The 22,525-nt window shown below is 36.1% G+C and overlaps 1 protein-coding gene across 4 annotated transcripts in view; it reads right to left on the bottom strand.

Annotated features, from left to right (window-relative positions):
* STK33 (serine/threonine kinase 33) overlaps positions 1 to 22,525 on the bottom strand; it is a 216,821-nt gene that overhangs the window by 42,978 nt on the left and 151,318 nt on the right. For all 4 annotated transcript variants that reach the window (XM_012000249.1, XM_012000250.1, XM_012000247.1 and 1 more), the window contains 3 exons: positions 14,572 to 14,647; positions 10,035 to 10,147; positions 9,497 to 9,582 (listed from right to left, as the gene is read on the bottom strand). In XM_012000249.1, coding sequence (XP_011855639.1) covers positions 9,497 to 9,582; positions 10,035 to 10,147; positions 14,572 to 14,647 — 275 coding nt within the window. The remainder of the gene's footprint in view (positions 1 to 9,496; positions 9,583 to 10,034; positions 10,148 to 14,571; positions 14,648 to 22,525) is intronic.

The following is a 22,525-nucleotide window of genomic DNA, read 5'->3' as shown; positions in this document are numbered from 1 at the left end:
GAGTTGATGGGTGCTGACGAGTTGATGGGTGCAGCACACCAACATGGCACCAGTATACATATGTAACAAACCTGCACGTTATGCACATGTACCCTAGAACTTAAAGTATAATAAGAATTTTAAAAAAAGTTAGATATCAGTAATTTTCAGTCCCTGCCCCCTTCCGTGTCATTTTTATTTCAGTTTCTCCCACTCTTTATATGTTTTTCATTCCTTCCTACTTTAAAAATCTGATGCCTCCATATTCTCCTTTAGCACACTTTCATGTGCTGCTCCCTTGCCCTTGCCCCCTTCCCAGTGCTCGTCATGTGGATATTATCATGAATTTTAATTCTGGGTTATTATGATTATGTTTCCTCTTCTTTGATTTTGTGTTGTTTTTGTATTTTTTGATACCAGCAAACTCTACCAAGATATTTAAAGACTCTTGCTGCACACGGCTTTTGTGGCATCTCCTGGATTTGTTTTTCCTCCTCTGTAAGTACTTCTACCATGTGTTTTAACTGTAGGACTCTTGTGGCAAACCCTCTGAGCTCTTGTATATTTGAAAATATCTTAATCATTCCCTTTCATATGAATAACAATTTGAATGGATATAAAATTTGAACTTGAAAGGTCTTTTTCCCTTAATATATTTAACATATTACTCCAGTTACTCTTGCATCCAATGTTGCTGCTGAAAAGTAGGATGTCAATGTCATTGTTGTTCTTTTTTATATGATTTGCTCATTCTCTCTGGGAGCTTTTAGAATTTTTCTTTTCAATGTTTTAAAATTTCATTATGTCTATTTGTCAGTTTTTTTCTTGTCTCTTATTGGCTAGTCTATCATTTCTTTAAAGCTAAGTTCTTTCTTTAATTCTGATGAATTTATCCCCATTATTTCTTAAAAGATTTCCTCCTCCCTCTTTTTATTTTTTCTCTGAGAATCCTATTAGATAGATTTTGGCACTTTTACTTTTAACCCTATATATCTTTTCTATTTTCAATTTGTTTATCCTCTCCTGCTTCCTTCTGTATAAAGTTCTACAATCTGATCATCCAGTTTTAAAATTCATTCTTTAGCTGTATCTACTATGTATCCTATATCACTGCATTCTATATTTCAACTACTATATTTTTCATACCTACTTGGTTCTGTTTTTATTTCTTATTCTTGCGTCATATTATCAACACCTTCCCTTATCTCTCTTAGTATGTTCACTTTGTAAATTTTTAAATTCTAGGACTGCGTATTCTAAACTCTCTTCTAATGGTGTTTGAAACTTGGCCTCTGAGCTTTTCCTGGGAAGCATTGGCACCCCAGAAGACAAGGCATGGATCTAGAGCCAGTCCTGGCCCTTGGACTCGGGAGATCAAGGAAGAGTATGGGGAAGAATCCTAGACACCAAAAGCCTGCCCCACTAAACAACTCCTCAATTCAGGGTTTCACACATGCCCACCTCTTCCCGCCAGGAGAAATAATCTGAGGAGAAGGCACTCCTAGAGTACACCGAAAGCATCACCCAGCAGTCCTAGAGTTTGGAGGCCAAAAGGTAAGAAGTCAATGCCTACAACGAGTTAATTCCCACCCATTTTCCTTGGCTTCTCATTCAATTAGGGCTTCAGTGCTGCTCTGATTTTATTACTTCAGACCCTTGTGAGGAGATAAGCATCGGTGTCCCAAAGCAAGTGATGAGAGGCAAAAGGGGAAACTGGGTTGTTTTGTGTTTCCATTTTAATTCCCTCCTTTGGCTGCACCCTCACCCACTATCCACACCAGCTCAAGCTATCCCTTTATCTTCCCCGGGATTTCTCACTCTTCTCTGAATCCTGGTATCATGAGGTTTCTCTCTAAAGTTACTTCAGGTTTAATCTTCAGAGAAGACACAGTATCTTGGCAGGAACCAGAATCTCCTCTAGCAGGCCCTTCACTGAGTGGTCTTGAAACATAAACAGCTGTGATCAACTGCATAACACTACTATGTCAAAAGTCCTTTCGTTCATATCCACTTATTTATATAAGGTTCTTAGTGTCTATAAAAACTAAAAACAGGCCGGGCTCGGTGGCTCAAGTCTGTAATCCCAGCACTTTGGGAGGCCGAGACGGGCGGATCACGAGGTCAGGAGATCGAGACCATCCTGGCTAACACGGTGAAACCCCCGTCTCTACTAAAAAATACAAAAAACTAGCCGGGCGAGGTGGCGGGCGCCTGTAGTCCCAGCTACTCGGGAGGCTGAGGCAGGAGAATGGCGGGAACCCGGGAGGCGGAGCTTGCAGTGAGCTGAGATCCGGCCACAGCACTCCAGCCTGGGCGACAGAGCGAGACTCCGTCTCAAAAAAAATAAATAAAAAATAAAAAAAATAAAAAAAATAAAAACAATACAATATTGCTGAACATTGTCTCATTCTAACAATAGAAATATTCGATCATGTATGCATGAACTAATCGGGAGGGAAAGCAGCCCTATCCATCCACTAAAGCATTTCCAATATAATATTGTTAGTTTAATAATTCAAAAAAAATAAAATCGTGTTCTCTTGATTGATTATATACTACTGATAATAATCATAATGAAAAGTCATTCTTAAATAATTTTTAGAAATTATACAGCCTTAGAGTCCCAGGAAACAGAAACAAAAATTTAAATATAAATTTGAACTTTTTTTTGTAAAATGAGACAAATTATAGGTGATTAATAAAATCCATTCAAGTAAAATTATTATTACATTAGGATAAAGTTCTGTGGAAGAAGTAGAATAGAAACACACATTCAAAGAGAAGAATGAATAACCTAGTTTCTGTTAAAGAAGAACTTGTTCATAAATATCTAAAAATGAATGAGATGGATGTCCCATATGGGTAAAAACTGATATTAGCTTTATTTTTAATTACAAATGTTTATATGAGAAATTATATCCCTTGCAATTAATTACATTTATGGTGAAAATTTTTAAAGTTCAACCTAAAAATATCTGAGGAGACTCATCATTTTTCAAAATTCTTTTTTGTTATAATTTAAACATAAAAGTTTGAACAGATTGTTCCAAAACACTTTATTCTCGTTCCAATCTACAAAACCAGCACTTCTAGACTTTATTTTTTCTCATACCATTTTCCTAGTCACCTAAGAAGCAGTTTTGATTGCTTTTACTCTCTTACCTAACACGTCTACTTAGTTATAAAATTATGTTTTCTTTCTTAGGTCTTCTTTCTCCCCTCTTCTCTGTTCCCACTCACTGCCCTAGTTCCAGTCTTCGTTATCTCATCCCAGTTCACTTCAATTCTCTGGTTTCTGCTTGCCACCATGACAATGTTTATCACACACTGTTGCCAGATAACTCTTCCTGAAGTTCTGTCAGTCCTGGCCAACAATGTATCCACCAATCCACTAACTGATAGAGTCTCAGACACTTGGCTACTTGTTGCCAACCTGTTCCAATACTCATCTTTTCTATTTAACTCCCGACTCTTGGTTCACCTCCTCATTAAGATCCTGCTTCCTTCCATCCTTTAGCCACGACCTGTGTATATGGGTTCCCTCAAGACCTTCAACTCCAATTTATTCCTAGGGCTCTTCCTAGATTCAACTGAGATTCAAACTACCTCAGGCAAGATACTCCATTCAAATAAGAGTTCTTCCCTCAGAACCTAATCACTATCTCTAGCCCACAGACTTCATCCAAGTCCATTCACATAATGCTCCAAGGGTGAGAGGGATAAAAGAGAAACTCACATAAGCACAGCAGTGATCATGGCACTTGAGTGCCTTTTAGTAGTAAGTCATTGCCAAATGAATCAAATGTAAAGTCTTAGGGTCTAGAGCAAAATAGCTCTAACCTTCCTTTTCAACACAATTTCCCACTACTGTCCTATATGCCTTCTATGGTTATAGAAAAAAAAAGGAACTACAAATTATTCTCTGAATATACTTCATATTTTTTCTATCTTTATGCCTTTGAAAAGTTATTTCTATCTAGAATTCTCTTACCTTCCTTACCCGGACTCCTACATTAATTTCTATTTTTACCCAGTTTTTAAAAAGCCAGATCACATATTACCTCCACCCTTAAGTAATTTTTATAATCCCCTAAAGCAGGGGTGTCCAATCTTTTGGCTTCCCTGGGCCACATTGGCAGAATTGTCTTGGGCCACACATAAAATACACTAACACTAACAACAGCTGAAGAGCCAAAAAAAAAAAGAAAAAAATAAATAAATCTCATAACGTTTTAAGACAGTTTATGAATTTGTGCTGGGTTGTGAGTTGGACAAGCTTGCTTAAAAGAATAATAGCTCTCTTCTTGGAAATTTAGTAGTAGTTGTTATAGTACATTTACGTCCTTGTGGAGCTATCATTCTCTGCCAGTGTTTTCGTTTTAAACCCTTTATTAGGCTGTGGGCAACCTGTGGGCAGGGACCATGCCAGACTGATCCTTGTGTCCTCCAAAGCACATAGTAGTTATCTAATAAACATTTGTTGAATTATTGAGTAATAACTAATAATTGAATATTGAGTAAATCCCCAAGTGTCCTGGCTCATGAGCTTTTCCTTAACATAAATTTTTTTTTTCTTTCTTTCTTTTAGATGGAATCTTGCTCTGTCACCCAGGGTGGAGTGCAGTGGTACGATCTTGGCTCACTGCAACCTCCACCTCCTGGGTTCAAGCGATTCTCCTGCCTTAGCCTCCCAAGTAGCTGGTACTAGAGGCACCCACTACCATGCCAGGCTAATTTTTGTATTTTTAGTAGAGATGGGGTTTACCATATTGGCCAGGCCGATCTCAAACTCCTGACCTTGTGATCCACCCACCTCGGCCTCCCAAAGTGCTGGTATTACAAACGTGAGCCACCATGCCTGGCCTCCTTAACGTAATTTTTATGGAAAGCTTCATTAGAGACTCAAAAATGTATTCACATATCTAAGATTAATTCAGAATGTATGAATAACTACATACAGTAAAATAAAGTAAGAGTTAACATATTTAGGATGAAAATATACAGAAGGAAAAAATAACAGCCAACAATTAGTTAGGTATCAGAAAATTTCCATCCTCTTATATAGAGTATATATGTTAAAGCTAGAGGTCAAAAGCTAATGATCAAAACCCGAATAACAATACGTAAATTAATGAACAAAGGCCCTGTTCATACATTAGGAAAGACTGTTCTGAAATTAGTCCCTACACCTTGATTACAAAGTGCTTTTGCAAGGTTGTGACTACAAAGCAAAGTACAGACTTACTTGTGGTAAATTAATTACTCAAGGAGAGGAACTGTTTTATTCATCTTTGTACCTCTCTAGTACCTGATGGATTAAATAAAATGATACTTGCTACAATCAATATAGACATTTGGGTGATTGAGGTCCTATTTAAAATAAGCCACCTGGCAAGACTGATGCACTTTAACGATATTAATAATTTCTTTCATTTCAAAGAGCATACAACTGTTCTTTACTACCTATGAAATGAAGTTAAAATTGTAACCTGGATTCAAGTCCACTCATGATTTTCTTTTCTTTCTTAGTCTCACAATTTTCTGTCCTTTTCTGGTCTCATTTCTCACTTCTTTCCTTCAAGCTTCTTATCTGCCAGTCAAATTAAACTTTCTGACTTCACGCTTGCTTGCCTCCATACCTCTGGTCATTTTGTAATTTCTTATGTCATTTATCATTTTCTTCCTTGCATTGAATCTTATACATAGGCTGTTTTCCTTACTAAATTGTAAGTTCCTTATGTCAGAGACCATGTCTTATGTGGCTTTAACTATATTTTATACCTACACTTGGTACCTGGTAGGCGCACCCGTGCGTGCACACACAATGTGTTGAAGGAATTAATGTTTGAATACCATTAAAGCTCAAACTACATTTTGGCAAGACATAAAAAAAAAAAGTGGCTTCCTTAATTTATAGCAGTGGCTTTTAAACATAAGTGGGCAGAAGAAATACCTGGGAAACTTGTTTAAAATGTAAATTCTTGGTGTTATTTGTCACCAGGAGACTTTGAAGGAATACCAAGGCAATTACCTAATAAGAAGCAATTAACTCCTGAACCACAGTTGCCAGTAAAAGGAAACAAGGAAGAAATGAATGAAAGAAAAGAACCGGCATATTCCCGGCCATTAGAGTCAAACTCTTTCTTTGCAAGAAAGTCATTTCTTGGGTATTTTTCCTTACATCTAACCTCTGACTTTTAAAATCAGGATGACAATATGTATGTGTTTATTTGAAATTACATTCCCTTAAATGTACAAGAGAAATAGTTATTTTTCTTAGAATACTTTTCAGATAATTACCATATTTCAAAATGCACAGTACATAGGCTAAACCATAGAAACTTTTTATAGAAAAATGTTACTATGTGTTAGGTATTGCAGAAGGTAAGCTCTGGTTATAAAGCAGCAGGGCGCTGAGAGAACTATCATGTTTTCCTTAGATTACTTCAAACAGAGGATATGAGTCATAGAAAGTAAGACTTCAAGTGGTTAAGAAGAGTTTTGCCTTTTAGAAGTTTGTAAAATGCCAGTATTCTAAATTTCATCCACTGAATTCCTTAGGACAATCCGATATAGCACACAATATCTGTCACTTCTCTATCCATTTGGCAAAGACTTCATAGAGACAAATGTTACAGAGGCTCAAAAATGGAGACTACTAGAAAAATGACCAAAGCCAGAAATAAAGTTGTGCTAATTAGAAAACAAATAATTAAATGGCCCAACCCGAATGTTATGTGATGCTGAAAAGAGATAAATTTCTAAGGCACACCATCTGTTTTACAGTTTATTTTGCTGTACTACAAACCTACTCAATATAGTTTTGCAGTGATCTAGCTGCTAACTCATTTGCACAATTACTTTAGGCCAGAAATAATTATTGCACAGAATCCTTTGAGAGAGCAACACATTCATAGAAGAGGGCAAATAGAATTCATTCTTGGATGAAGACTATTTTTAGCCCTTAAAGAAAAAAAAAAGTTATTTAAAGCAATGATTAGAAATTGCCAAAGGAAAATTAGGTAATTTAAAAGGAGGGTGATATCACTATATATTTATATATCTAAACTTATCTGAGGTTCTTAATGTTTTAGTGCCTAAAGACATGTTGCTGGGGCCTCTTCTCTCTATCTGTATTTTCTTCCTTATTTATCTCTTCAGTCCAATGGCTTTATGTGGTATTTGTATACTCATGATTCTCAAATTTATATCTCCATCTTAAATCTTTCCAGTTTCAAACTCATATATTCAATTATCTGTTTGGTATCGCCACTTGGATGCCACATAAGCATTGCAAACTGATCCTATCTAATACAGAACTCTTGATTCACCATCCCTGTCCCAGAAAGAAATCTATTTCTCCTACAGTCTTCCATATCTCAGTAAATGGCACCAACATCGAACCAGTTATTTGAATAAAATCTAGATGTCATCCTTATCTCCTCTCTTATCCTCATTCTTCATCTAATCCATCATCAAATCCTATCAATTATGCCTCTAAAATATAACTCACGTTTTTCTCTTCATCTCTATCCTATCCAAGTCACTATTATCTCTCAACAGTACTACTTCAACATCTGTCTAATTCCCTATTTCCAAGCCATTCCCCACCCAAATAGTCAGAATGATCTTTTTTTTTTTTTAAATTTATTTATTATTATTATACTTTAAGTTGTAGGGTACATGTGCATAACGTGCAGGTTCGTTACATATGTATACTTGTGCCATGTTGGTGTGCTGCACCCATCAACTCGTCATTTACATCAGGTATAACTCCCAGTGCAATCCCTCCCCCCTCCCCCCTCCCCATGATAGGCCCCGGTGTGTGATGCTCCCCTTCCTGAGTCCAAGTGATCTCATTGTTCAGTTCCCACCTATGAGTGAGAACATGCGGTGTTTGGTTTTCTGTTCTTGTGATGGTTTGCTAAGAATGATGGTTTCCAGCTGCATCCATGTCCCTACAAAGATTATCGGCCGGGCATGGTGGCTCACGCCTGTAATCCCAACACTTTGGGAGTCCGAGCTGGGCAGATCACAAGGCCAAGAGATTGAGACCATCCTGGCCAACATGGTGAAACCCCGTGTCTACAAAAATACAAAATATACAAAACAAAAAATGCAAAAATGTGCTGGGTGTGGTGGTAGGTGCCTTTAGGAGGTACGTGCCTCCTTAGTGCCCAGCTACTAAGGAGGCTGAGGCAGGAGAATCGCTTGAACCCAGGAGCCGAGATTGTGCTACTGCACTCCAGCCCGACGACAGAGTGAGACTCCATCCCCAAAAAAAAAAAAAATTATCATATGCTAATTTACATTTTAAATGTAATTATATCATGTATCCCCAATACCTAACATAGTATCTAGCAAATAATAGATCTACAATTTTTAATAGATGAATACTCTCTAGTAATATTCCCATATGGCTCTAATAATTTCTAATCTCAGTTCACAGAAAAATTTCTGAGGTATCTACAGACCTATCCACTTACTGAATCATTCACTCATTCAGCAATTGTTTGAGGATTGTATTAATCGAAATTAGGTCCAGCTGCACACTATAGGGTATTTTAAAGATGACAGAAGTCTGTTTCCCATTCATAAATTCTGGAGGTAGGCAGTGAAGGGTTGACATGGCAGCTCTGTGAGCTACTATTATGGTTTCTTGCATCTTGTTGCTCTGCCATTTCCAGATTCCACTTTATAATCTAATATGGCTACTCAAACTCACATCTGCATCTACCAGGAAAGAGGAAGTACATGAGAAATGCCACACCAGCTCCATTTAAGGACACTTTCCAGAAATTGCACCCACTTCCACTTGCATCTCACTGACCATCACGATAACTAGCAAAGAACACTGGGGAAGAGTCTTTTAACTGGACAGCAATGTTTCCAACCAAAAGTCAGGATCCTTATTATTATAGAAGGAGAAGAATAAATATTGAGGGATAAGCAGTAGCCTTTTCCAAGGTTCCTCTTGTGACCAGGTAATGTTTGGATGCAGGGATGCGAAGATCAGTAAGACACAAAGTCTGTGCTTGAAGAATTTAGTCTAACGGCAGAAAGCAATATGTAAATAAATAAAATTCCAAACCAGGAGACTGCCACTGTTTGGAGATTATGGCTTTTCTGAGTCCCTAAAGATTTTCTACACCCCAAGAGTTGAAAGAGAGGTGAGTGGTTCCAGTGTTTTACATCACTGAACTATACAGACTGTTTCAACTTTCCAGAGCTATAATATTGGACATTTTTCAGCTCTGTTCTAATGGACATGATACTTTCACGACACTGAACAAAGATCATTTAAACCTCTATAAATATATATAAACAACTGTGACAACAGTTCTAACAGTTTGAAAATGCCCATTTTCAGAAATTTGTCAAGACTCAATGTTTTTTAATTTGACAGAAAATCAAACTAACTGACTGTTTTAAGATTATACAGAAAACTCCAAGACAAAATAAAAAGAAATGAGCAATGGTAGCGTGTCAGAAAGAAAGAAGTAATATTGTAACTTACTGTTAACCACTGGTTATCTAGTAGTTCCTTAGCTGTGATTCTGTGAGCAGGATCTACTTTCATAAGTTGTTTCAAAACACTTTTAGCTAAAAATAAGAAAAAAATCCTGAAAAATCTTATTTATTTTAACTACAATTAATAGCACACATTTTACAATTTTTTAGGATTAGGTCTGTATAACAGGAAAGAAAGATGTCAAGTATACAATAAAAATCATCAGTATAAATGCCTAATAAATAAAATTTAAAGCCTAAAGTGAAGTTTTATTGCCTGGATTACCTAGTTTAATGGTCTATAGTAAACATTAGCTAGATGATCAGCAAATTTCCTCTTTAACTTTTATTACGTATTTTCTGTTTTTGAAAGTTTTGATGATGAACAATCACAGTGAAGATATTTCTATTTCCACAAGTAAACAGTGTTCATTTCCACAAGTAAATTTAATGACGAAACAGAGATTTAAAACATTTTAACCACTGGCCAACTTTCCTATGTTACTTATATTAGCTTTAGCAAATAATAACACACTTATACTTACCACAATCACTTATGGAATTCCAGACTGGATTTTCAAAATGTAGTTCTCCTTTTCTTATTAATTCAAAAAGCTTCTCTTCTGAGCTTGCCAAAAAGGGTGGTTCTCCACAAAATCTGCAACAAAAGCAATCACTTTGTTTAAATTTTTAAATAACAAAAATAAGGCTATTAAAATTAAGTTTCCATAGGACTTGGAAGTAGTGCTGCTTCATATTTAAGGAAAGGATGGGAAGAGATGGGTACCTGCCTGGAAGTAAAAATGGAAGCAACAAGGTTTTCCAAGATCAGTGCTAGGCTCTTATTTCAATATTTAGAGAAAGGATCTGGTAGAGGAAGTATGCAAATATACACTAAAACCTCCAGATTAGCAATGACCCAAAGCTCTTGCAGGTGGGAAAACACTAAGCTTAACTGGGGCTAAAATATGGGAAGGTGAGTGTAAGTGTACAATAATAGTCGTAGCTAATGAAGGAGATACACTTTGAGAGTGAGCAACAGGAAGGTAATACCTTAAGGTACATAATGCAAATTGACTCAACTGAAAAATACAGTGAGTTATCAGGGTCTAATTAGTTACCAAAGTCTAATGACCAGCTAAGGCTTTTATCCATAGTAAAATACTATACAAATGTTAGCAATAATAAAAATAAACCAAGACTAACCCTGGGAATTTCTTTTTATTTTTTGAGATGGAGTCTTACTCTGTCTCCCAGGCTGGAGTGCAGTGGTACGATGTCGGCTCACTGCAACCTCCACCTCCTGGATTCAAGTCATTCTCTTGCCTCAGCCTCCTGAGTAGCAGGGATTACAGGCATGCACCACCACGCCCGGCTAATTTTTGTATTTTTAGTAGAGCTAGGGTTTCACCATGTTGACCAGGCTGGCCTCGAACTTCTGACCTCAAGTGATCTACCTGCCTTGGCCTCCCAAAATGCTGGGATTATAGGCGTGCACAAATGTGCCCAGCCCTAACCCTGGGAATTTCTACAGGATCTGAGTCAAAGCCAAAAAGCCATTAAAATTGACACAACTCTTCAAAAATTGTATATGAAATGAAAAGGGTCTGAATGTGGAAAAATCAGACAATAATTTGACCCTTCGGCCTGAAAGGGTGAAAGCTGAGTACACATAATGACCAACATCAGTAAAACCATGAGCAGTGTGTATAAAGTAAACATGGGCCTGTAATACAGAAACAATGTATCTTTAGACTCTTAACAGAACATGGCAAGCCTATAAAGCTATTACTTCAATAAGTGATCTAGGTCAAAACTACAAGAACAAGCTTAAAAGCTGACTTCAATTCTTCATAATACAATATCAACAAATGTCAGCCATCCTCATTACTGTCAACTCCAACACCTGAGGGCAATCCTAAGACAACAACCAGATTTGTCCAAAGACAACCAAACAGATGAAATTAGATTCACCACAGGGGCAACTCTGTCTATTCTTCAACTCTCAGGAATATATTTTTATACTTCATTAATGAAAGAATAAAATGGTGTAAGTTCATTATACTTCCCAAACTGCTGGTCTACACTGTACATAAGTATACTAATCTCTATGTCTTTTAACAGTTACATTTTTACTAATTTTCTTTATATTTTTAATTATTTAAAAATCTAACTCATGAACATTTTCTGAATAAGTCAAAATTTGATTTTTTCATAGTAATAATGATGATTATGATGACTTTTGTGGGGAGAAAAGTTGCTTTCATCCTAGTGGTTTATCAAACTAGACCGGACAATAGAGCTTTTTCATTTATCAATAGGTTCTTACTAAGTATTTATCAGTATCATATTGTTCTGCAAACTCTTATTTTAATACTTTTTATCTCTCTAGCTCATTCTGATTTCCTCTGTCTCATCCTATTCGCCTAGATATTTAGTTTTAAAATGCAATTAAAAAGCTATGGAAAACAAAATAGCCAGAAAAATGGCCTACTGGACAATTACTATATAATAGTGCAGGCCAGCAAAGGCCTACTTCATTGAGCCTGTTATCAACCAGTGATATGCACATCCACCAATTACTTAGCTGCCTCTACATTACCTGACTAGCATGCAACTATAGCTTAAGGGCTACATCTTAAAAAGTTCACTTTTTTTCTGTTCTTTGCAATTTTACTTACATAAAAATGTATCTAACGGTTGGTTAATCAGCAGCATACAAAATTTTATGACAGCAATTTCCTCCACATCCAGAAAAGGGAATCCAAGAAATGAAAAATGTCTCTTAAAGTCTTCCTACTATTTTGTTGCATTCATAGAAATCAAAACAGCAGAGGACAGTAACTACAAAGAATATTTACTTATGCTAATTTCACCTTGAGAAAGTATGTTAGCACTATCTGATTAAATAGAAATGAATCAGAGGTCACTGAAAAACAAGCAAATAAACCCCCTGGAGAAGGTAATATGTTTGTGCTCTTGGTGAAGGAAATTATAACACCATTGGGCTCAGACAGATTAATGAATAGGCACTGATTAGCTAAGTAAGAGTCTACTGTAAAGAAAAGACAACGTCATTATGATGATATGCAGTCACACTCTGAAGCAGAAAAATTAAAATTATATTTCTAAGAAAGAGAAAGATAGTTAAGATATAATACATTCACTTTCCTTAACACCAAGTTCAAACTAAGAAGGCAGCAAACACTATATGAATTGCATAATATTAGATTATATGTAGGATGTTTGACTCATGCTTTCGATAAAGCCTTAAGAGTATAAAGATTAATTTAAAAGCTATATTTTAATTAAAGACTAAGGCTCAGAATTTTTGCACCATGATTTTAATCAGCACAAAATGATCAAAAACTTTTTGAATACTTTTATACTTTATGTAATCTAAGCAACGATGTGTGTTGACCAGCTGAGTTACAGCTACAATCACATCATCCAATTTCTACTGCCTGTGTATTCCATTTCACAGACCTGTGAAAATGTAACTACTGTGATGTCAATATTTAGAAATGATCTGGAAGAGGTAGTGCATAGTGAAATCTTCAATATGACCATAAAACTAATGTTGCATCAACATAAAAATGTTCACATTCACCAAGAGGCAGAACAATGGTCACTAACTTTTCAGAACACCTCTTAGAAAATTCACTTTAATTCAATTTAACAAACATACTGAGCACTGAATGTATGTCTCTTATACCACATACCAGGAATGCAAAGATGAATAATCTAAGGTCTCTGTCCTCCATGGAATTTGGAACAAGGAAAACAGATACTATATATATAATATTATAATATAGTTTTTAAAAGCTTTATGAGACTACATAAAAGGGAACAATGAATTCTATCGGATTTACACATGTGCAAACCTTCCTGGTTAAATGTTCCTATTTTATTATTTTTTCTTTCAACATTACTGTTTTGCATGCTACCTTAAAATCTTTTGTGGAGCATGAGAAAGTATATACATAATAAATGTAGGAACTCTGCTATGGTGGGGTAAAGTAGGAGTAGAGAAATAGAAGGCTTTAATGTTTGAGCTGAGTCCACCCAGGAAAGAAGCTTGTAAAGAAAAAGAATACACACATACCCATACACACCCCAGAGGCAAGCGACACAGGGTGTGTCTGAGTATTGAAATGTGACCTGGAATCATCACAGCACAGTGTAGGTACACAGGAATACATATCTAGCCCCAAACTGGAAAGGCATGCTGGAGTCAGGTCATGAAAGACCTGCTATGCCATGCCATGCCATGCCATGCCAGGATGCTCTGATACTTATCTGTATACAAATATATATATATGTATGTATATATATATCAAAGGCTTTTAATCAGGGAAGCAGTATGATCAGATTTGTGATTTGAAAGGACACCCCTGGCAGCAACATGAAGGACAGACCGGGGAGGGTGACCAGAAGCAGGGAGAACAGTCAGAAAGACCCTGCAATAGTCTAGAAAAGGAATCATAAGGAGAAAAGATACAGGTGAAGAGAAATCAAAGAATAGGTAAGGATATTTCAAAGGAAAAATGAGCAGGACATGGAGTTTGACTGAATCTTGAGAATGAAAGAGAAGGAAGAACAAGAATGACTGAAGGCTACAGCAGCATTAAGGGAACTAGGAACTGTAGAATACTCCCCTAGATCCTGAGTGACCCTCTGCCTAGTTAGTACCCACTCCCACCTATGCTCTGCCTGTATGGGCAGAACCAGTGCCAGGCCATAGTACTTGCCTACACCTGATAAGCTATAAGTGAACTTCATGAAGCTTTTGGTTTGTAGCAAGGGATACGGGAGGTGTTAAGATTTTTCATTTTGCTCAGATCATATTGTTGCATTTATAGATCAATGAAAACCAAAGCTGAAAGTTATAAATTTACAGTATTAAAAAATACCTAAGGGATGTATACCTGACAACTAATAAGAGAACTTTTAGAATTATCTCCCAATTGGTTTTTAAATCACTTTTTAAAAATATATATTAGTTTTAATTTAAAGTCTATATCATTCTACTGTTAGAAACTATCCACTCATCTTAAAGTGTACATTTAGCAGGCTACTTACAACATGTACATTATGACACCTATGCTCCAAATGTCACACTGCTGGCTATAGTCGTGGGCATTGATAACTTCAGGGGCTGCCAAGCAAGCAGAAATAAAATAATATTAATAATACAATAAATGTCTTTTAAATGCTTAAACACAAAGCATGAAAAATGTGCTGATGTGCTGTAATTTATTCTCCCATAGGGAAAAGAAAACCAACAGCAGATGTTAAATGAATAATGCACAGGCCTTAACAATTGATGTCACTGTATCCTCACTCCTATCATTTAGCTTCTAATGGAACAATGGTGTAAACTGTATAACTAAATGCACTACCCTTTATTTCTTTAAATTGTTAAGAAATGATTTTGCAAAGATTGTGTAGTTATAGTAGAAGACAACAATATCCCAGCCCTTTCCACAAAATAGAATTAAATATATGCCTTAAGTAGATGTAACATAATGCAAGCCCAATATGTGGAAATCTGGATTCACAGAAAAACTAAGGTACCTGGTTATAAATCACTTTAGTAAAATAATAATAGCATCACTCCTATAACAGAATATGAACTATTTTCTGCATTTTCAATTAAGAAAGCCAAGACAAAGACAGAGCTCCTATAAAACTGGATCAAAAAGCCAACTAGTCACAAGTCATAGACTATACTAAATGTGTGTGTGTGTGCATGTGTGTGTATATATACACACACATATATATATACATTTTTTGAGACAGGGTCTCACTCTATTGTCCAGGCTGGAGTGCAGTGGCATGATCATAGTTCACGGCAGCCTCAAACTATTAGGTTCAAGGTATCCTCCCGCCTCAGCCTCCTGAGTAGCTAGAACTACAGGTGCATACCATCATGCCTGGCTAATTGTTTTTTAAAAATTATTTTAGAGATGGGGTCTTGCTGTGTTGCTCAGGCTGGTCTCAAACTCCTGGCCTTAAGTGATCCTCCCATCTCAGCCTCCTGAATAGCTGGGATTACTGGCATGAGACACTACACTCAGCTGGCTGCCTTTTTAAAAAGTCACAAATGACATTGCAGGAACATGTCTATTGTACCTCTACAGCTAGGAATCAGATATCTTTAAGAAAAAATAAAAAGAAAGTAATTATAAGCAGAAAAATAAAATATATGTACATATTTCAACAGAACTTTAAAATTTATAAAGTACTTTTGCATAAGTTGTTACTTGTATAAAGTATGTTAAGAATTCTGTGAGATAGGTATGTAAGCATTTGACTCCCTTTGCCAGTGAGGAAACTAAGTTTCCGATATATTAAGTGACTTGCCTAAAGTTACACAGCTGCAGAGTGCCTCCTATGCAAAAGGTGCGTTTTTATTTTAGAAAAGTTTCAATCTTTCCCACCTACATACACACACACACACACACACACACACACACACACACTTTTTGATAACTACTAAAACAAATGGAATTTCATTTTCTCCTTTTTCCTCTGCCTAGTGTTAAAGAAATGAAAGGCAACAAAAAGGGGTCAAAAGATTAAACAGAAGAAAGAAGGTACAGATGACTAACACTGAGCAATCTGTCTCCAAATAATTGAAAATTAACTAATATTTTCCTTTAAGCTGCTATTTGTAGTCATTAACTCTACTTAAAATCTTTAAATATAGAATTTTTAAAGTTCCAGTTGCTCTATGGCCACACATGTATGACAAGGGCAAATTCTGTGACTAGATTCAATGAAGGATTTCCACACTGGTGCAGCACACAGCAGGGGACAGGAATTCCTGGCTCCTTCAGAGTCATCTTAATTATCAGGGGCATTTCAATTTGCACCATCATCCCAGCCCTCATAGGGATGCAGAAGCCAGAGTAACTGCCAAGAAGCCATTTAGGAAGTCAGCAAAGCTCCGCAAACCATCTGTCTGCTCTCTTGTTCTCTCACTTGTTATCAGTGTAGACAACTAATAAGGAGGCATAAAACTCAGGGTGCTTGAATATATTTTCCCCATGTAACTACAGACCAGATGTCTTTTGCCAACAGGGGGATATGAACAGAATCTAAAGTAGCCTTTTCCCAAATAAGATAAAACAATTTCAAAACTTTATGCATCTAGCAGACAAAAAAAGCAATGAATTAGGTATACTCTTCAGTAATAAAAATGAATAAACTACTGATAAAACAATATGGATAAGTCTCAAAATCATGGCGTACGACAAAAGAAGAAGACAAACACAAAAGAGTATGTACTGTATGATTCAATTTAGATAAACTTCTAGATATGCAAAACTGAGCTGTGGCAATAGAAATCATCAGTGGTTATGGGTGGGGGATTGACTGAAAGGGACACAAAGGAACTTTCTGGGGTGGCAGAAATGTTCTATGACTTGAACATGATGGGGTAGTGATTCAAAACTTAAAATTTGTGCATCTTATTGCGAGTAAATTATATTCCTAAAAAGTTGATTTTTAAAAATCTACTCAAAGTACAAAAACAATGTGTCAAAGACCTATCTTGGTGAATGACTCTGTTAGCGATCAACAGAAGTGGCAAGCAAAGATACACCAACAATATGGAAGATCTGAATCACAAAAAAAATCACATTTGATTTAATAAGCACACAGAGAAATTTTTATGCTCAACAAACCAGGTATACATACATATTTTTAAAATATCCAATGCATCATTTGCAAAAGCTGATCATGTGTTTGGTCACAAAGAAAATTTCTAGAAGTTGAAAACCTTTAAGACACAGTCACCTACCACAATAAAGAAAACCAGACAGATAAACCAAAAGGCTAGGACAACTAACATGCATTCTCATGAGTTTCAAACACATCTCAACCACCTGTAAAAATTCTAAAAACACTTCTAAATAATTTTTCAATTAAAGAAGACTAAAATTAAAATTATAGTATATCAAGAGATGAATCACACAACACTGTATGACAAAAAACAAAAAGTCAAGGTACTCAGAGGAAAATATACAGTCTTCAATGAATTTCATAGAAAATAAGCCTGATAATAAGTATGTATTCAACTTAGGAAGTTATAATAAAAAACAAACCACCAGCCACAGTGGCTCATGTCTATAATCCCAGCACTTTGGCAGGCCAACGCAGGAGGATCGCTTGAATCCAGGAGTTTGAGATCAGCTGGGGCAACATAGTGAGACCTTGTCTCTGCTAAAAATTAAAAAGAAAAAAGTTATCTGGGAATGGTGGCACATGCCTGTGCTCCTGGCTCCTGGGGAGGCTGAGGTGGGAGGAACGCTTGAACCTAGGAGGCTGAGGCTGCAATAAGCCGTGACTGCAGCATTGCACTCCAGCCTAAGCAACAGAGGGAGGCCCTGTCTCAAAAAAATAAAATAAAATAAACAAACAAACCAAAATAAAGCACAAAGAAGGAATTCAGAAAAGTAAAAGCAGAAATTAATGAAAAAGCAAACCAAATAACAATTAGATATGAGCTGGTTCTTGAAAAGCCCATTGGGAGCTCTACTTACTATTTACTAACTGTCCTAACCACTAACAAATTTGATTTAGATAAAATTATTAGTATTATTATAAAGAGCTAAAATTCAGGCCTAAGTGCTAGACGCTGCTAAGCACTTTACATATATTTTCTCATTTACTTATCATGTCAACCTGATAAAAAAAATTATTGTCATCTAAACACTTCCTATCACCCTTCCTATTTTTTTTGTACTCAGCACTTTGCTCTAAAACATCAGATTTATAAAAATCTTGTTTAATGTTTGTGCCACAAGAATGTTAAGTTCTATGAAGGCAAAACATTTTTATGTTTTATTCACTGTTATATTTTTAATACCTAGAACAATGTCTGACACGAAGTAGGTCCTCAAAAAATTTTTTAGAAATGAGTGACATAATTCCTATTATATTTACATATATAGAAACTGTGATAAAAGCTTATAATATGTGCATATTGAAGTTATAGGAGGATATAACTGCAGGTACACAAGAGAATATGAAAATTATAAGTAAACATAATATGCATATTTATGCCAGTGAAACTTAAAATCTCAATAAAAGAAACAATTTTCTAGAAAAACATAAATTATCAAAATGATTCAAGAAAATGTAGAAAACTTGGGTAATTTAGTATAAATTGAAAATATAATAGAAACTTTATCCCCCCAAAAGTAGCAGAACCAAAAAATTTAAGAGGAAATTTCAAACTGTTATTAGATAATTTTTAGTATCTAAAAGGTTCATTTTATGGTTCCATATGAAATTTAAAGTAGTTTTTTCTAATTCTGTGAAGAAAGCCAATGGTAGCTTGATGGGGATAGCATGGAATCTATAAATTACTTTGGACAGTATGGCCATTTTCACAATATTGATTCTTCCTATCCATGAGCATGGAATGTTCTTCCTTTTGTTTGTGTCTTCTTTTATTTTGTTGAGCAGTGGTTTGTAGTTCTCCTTGAAGAGGTCCTTTACATCCCTTGTAAGTTGGATTCCTAGATATTTGATTCTCTTTGTAGCAATTGTGAATGGGAGTTCACTCATGATTTGGCTCCCTGATTGTCTATTATTGGTATATAGGAATGCTTGTCATTTTTGCACATTGATTTTGTATCCTGAGACTTTGCTGAAGTTGCTTATCAGCTTAAGGAGATGTGGGGCTTAGACGATGGGGTTTTCTAAATATACAATCACGTCATCTGCAAACAGGGACAATTTGACTTCCTCTCTTCCTATTTGAATACCCTTTATTTATTTCTCTTGCCTGACTGCCCTGGCCAGAACTTCCAATACTATGTTGAATAGGAGTGGTGAGAGAGGGCATCCCTGTCTTGTGCAGGTTTTCAAAGGGAATGCTTCCAGCCTTTGCCCATTCAGTGTGATATTGGCTGTGGGTGTGTCATAAATAGCACTTTTGAGATACGTTCCATCAATACCTAGTTTATTGAGAGTTTTTAGCATGAAGGGGTGCTGAATTTTATTGAAGGCCTTTTCTGCATCTATTGAGATAATCATGTGGTTTTTGTCATTGCTTCTATTTATGTGATGGATTACGTTTACTGATTTGTGTATGTTGAACCAGCCTTGCATCCCAGGGTTGAAGCTGACTTGATTGTGGTGGATAAGCTTTTTGATGTACTGCTAGATTCACTTTGCCAGTATTTTATTGAGGATTTTCGCATCACTGTTCATCAGGGATACTGGGCTGAAATTTTCTTTTTTTGTTGTGTCTCTGTCAGGTTTTGGTATCAGGACAATGTTGGCCTCATAAAATGAGTTAGGGAGGATTCTCTCTTTTTCTATTGTTTGGAATAGTTTCAGAAGGAATGGTACCAGCTCCTCTTTGTACCTCTGGTAGAATTCGGCTGTGAATCTGTCTGGTCCTGGGCTTTTTTTGGTTGGTAGGCTATTAATTATTGCCTCAATTTCAGAATTTGTTATTGGTCTATTCAAGGATTCGACTTCTTCCTGGTTTAGTCTTGGGAGGGCGTATGTGTCCAGAAATTTATCCATTTCTTTTAGATTTTCTAGTTTATTTGTGTAGAGGTATTTATAGTATTCTCTGATGGTAGTTTGTATTTCTGTGGGATCAGTGCTGATATCCCCTTTATCATTTTTTATTGTGTCTATTTGATTCTTCTCTCTTTTTTCTTTATTAGTCTGGCTAGCAGCCTATCTATTTTGTTAATCTTTTCAATAAACCAGCTCCTGGATTCATTGATTGTATGAAGGATTTTTCCTGTCCCTATCTCCTTCAGTTCTGCAAAGCTGGAGGCATCATGCTACCTGACTTCAAACTATACTACAAGTCTACAGTAACCAAAAGAGCATGGTACTGGTACCAAAACAGATATATAGACCAAAGGAACGAACAGAGGCCTCAGAAATAACCCCACACATCTACAACCATCTGATCTTTGACAAACCTGACAGAAACAAACAATGAGAAAAGGATTCCCTATTTAATAAATGGTGTTGGGAAAACTAGCTAGCCATATGCAGAACACTGAAAATGGACTCCTTCCTTACACCTTACACAAAAATTAACTCAAGATGGATTAAAGACTTAAACGTAAGACCTAAAACCATAAAAACCCTGGAAGAAAACCTAGGCAACACCATTCAGGACATAGGCATGGGCAAAGACTTCATGACTAAAACACCAAAAGCAATGGCAACAAAAGCCAAATTTGACAAATGGGATCTATTAAACTAAAGAGCTTCTGCACAAAGAAACTATCATTAGAGTGAACAGGCAACCCACAGAATGGGAGAAAATTTTTGCAATCTATCCATCTAACAAAGGGCTAATATCCAGAATCTACAAAGAACTTAAATTTACAAGAAAAGAACAACCCCATCAAAAAGTGAGCAAAGGATATGAACAGACACTTTTCAAAAGAAGACATTTATGCAGCCAACAAACGTGAAAAAAAATGCTCATCATCACTGGTCATTAGAGAAATGCAAATCATAACCATAATGAGATACCATCTCATACCAGTAAGAATGGCATTCATTAAAAAGTCAGGAAACAACAGATGCTGGAGAGGATGTGGAGAAATAGAAATGCTTTTACACTGTTGGCAGGAGTGTAAATTAGTTCAACCATTGTGGAAGACAGTGTGGCGATTCCTCAAGGATCTAGAACCAGAAATATCATTTGACCCAGCAATCCCATTACTGGGTATATACCCAAAGGATTATAAATCATTCTGCTATAAAGACATATGCACACTTATGTTTACTGTGGCATGGTTCACAATAGCAAAGACTTGGAACCAACTCAAATGCCCATCAATGACAGACTGGATAAAGAAAATGTGGCACATATACACCATGGAATACTATGCAGCCATAAAAAAGGAAGAGTTCATGTCCTTTGCAGGGACATGGATGAAGCTGAAAACCATCATTCTCAGCAAAGTGAACACAGGAACAGAAAACCAAACACTGCATGTTCTCACTCATAAGTGGGAGCTGAACAATGAGAACACATGGACACAGGGAGGGGAACATCACACACTGGGGACTGTGTGGGGGTTGGGGGCTAGAGGAGGGATAGCATTAGGAGAAATACCTAATGTAGATGATGGGTTGATGGGTGCAGCAAACCACCATGGCACATGTATACCTATGTAACAAACCTTCACGTTCTGCATATGTATCCCAGAACTTAAAGTATAATAATTTAAAAAGTTCATAATCATATAAGAAGTTAAAAAATTATTTTTTAAATGAGGTCAGCATAACCCTAACATCAGAAAAGACAAAGGAAGCACAAAAGAAGAAAAGCTACAGTCAAAGTTCCTAAATAAAAGTGGTGACAAAGTTGAATACTGTAGTATATTAAACCATGTGAGGTTGAATTTAAATGTGCAAGGATGGTTCAGCATTCTAAAATCTATTACTGTAATTACTTCATTAATAAATTTAAAGAGAAAAATATGATTATCTCAATAGGTACAGATTAAAATAGACACTTCACCAGAAAAGATATATGAATGACTAGTAAGCACATGAAAGATGCTCAATGTCATTAATCATTAGGAAAATGCAAATTAAAAATCACAATAAGATACCACTTCCTACAATAAGATACCACTTCCTAAGATACTAGTCCTAGGGACTAGAATGGTATAATTTAAAAATAGGTAATATCAAGAATTGTCGAAGATATGGAGAAACTGGAACCCTCACAAATTGCTGGTGGGAAGGTAATGGTCATTCTGTAAAAGAGTTTGGCAATTTCATAAAAAGTTAAACATAAACTTAACATATGATCTAACAATTTCACTCTTAGGTAGCTAATTCTAAAAACACTTCTAAATGAAACCACATATCCTCACAAAGACCTGTACATGAATGTTCATAGCAGCATTATTCATAATAGCCACAAACTGGTAAAAATCCACATGTGCGTCAGCTGCTAAGCAGATAAACGAACTGTGTTATATCCATGCAATGGACAACTATTCAGCAATATATAGGAGCAGACTAC

Source organism: Mandrillus leucophaeus, unplaced genomic scaffold, assembly GCF_000951045.1.
Source record: "Mandrillus leucophaeus isolate KB7577 unplaced genomic scaffold, Mleu.le_1.0 Scaffold622, whole genome shotgun sequence".
NCBI classification, from domain to species: domain Eukaryota; kingdom Metazoa; phylum Chordata; class Mammalia; order Primates; family Cercopithecidae; genus Mandrillus; species Mandrillus leucophaeus.
Note: the sequence above shows the minus strand (reverse complement) of the source record. Positions and strands in the feature narration are given on the sequence as shown.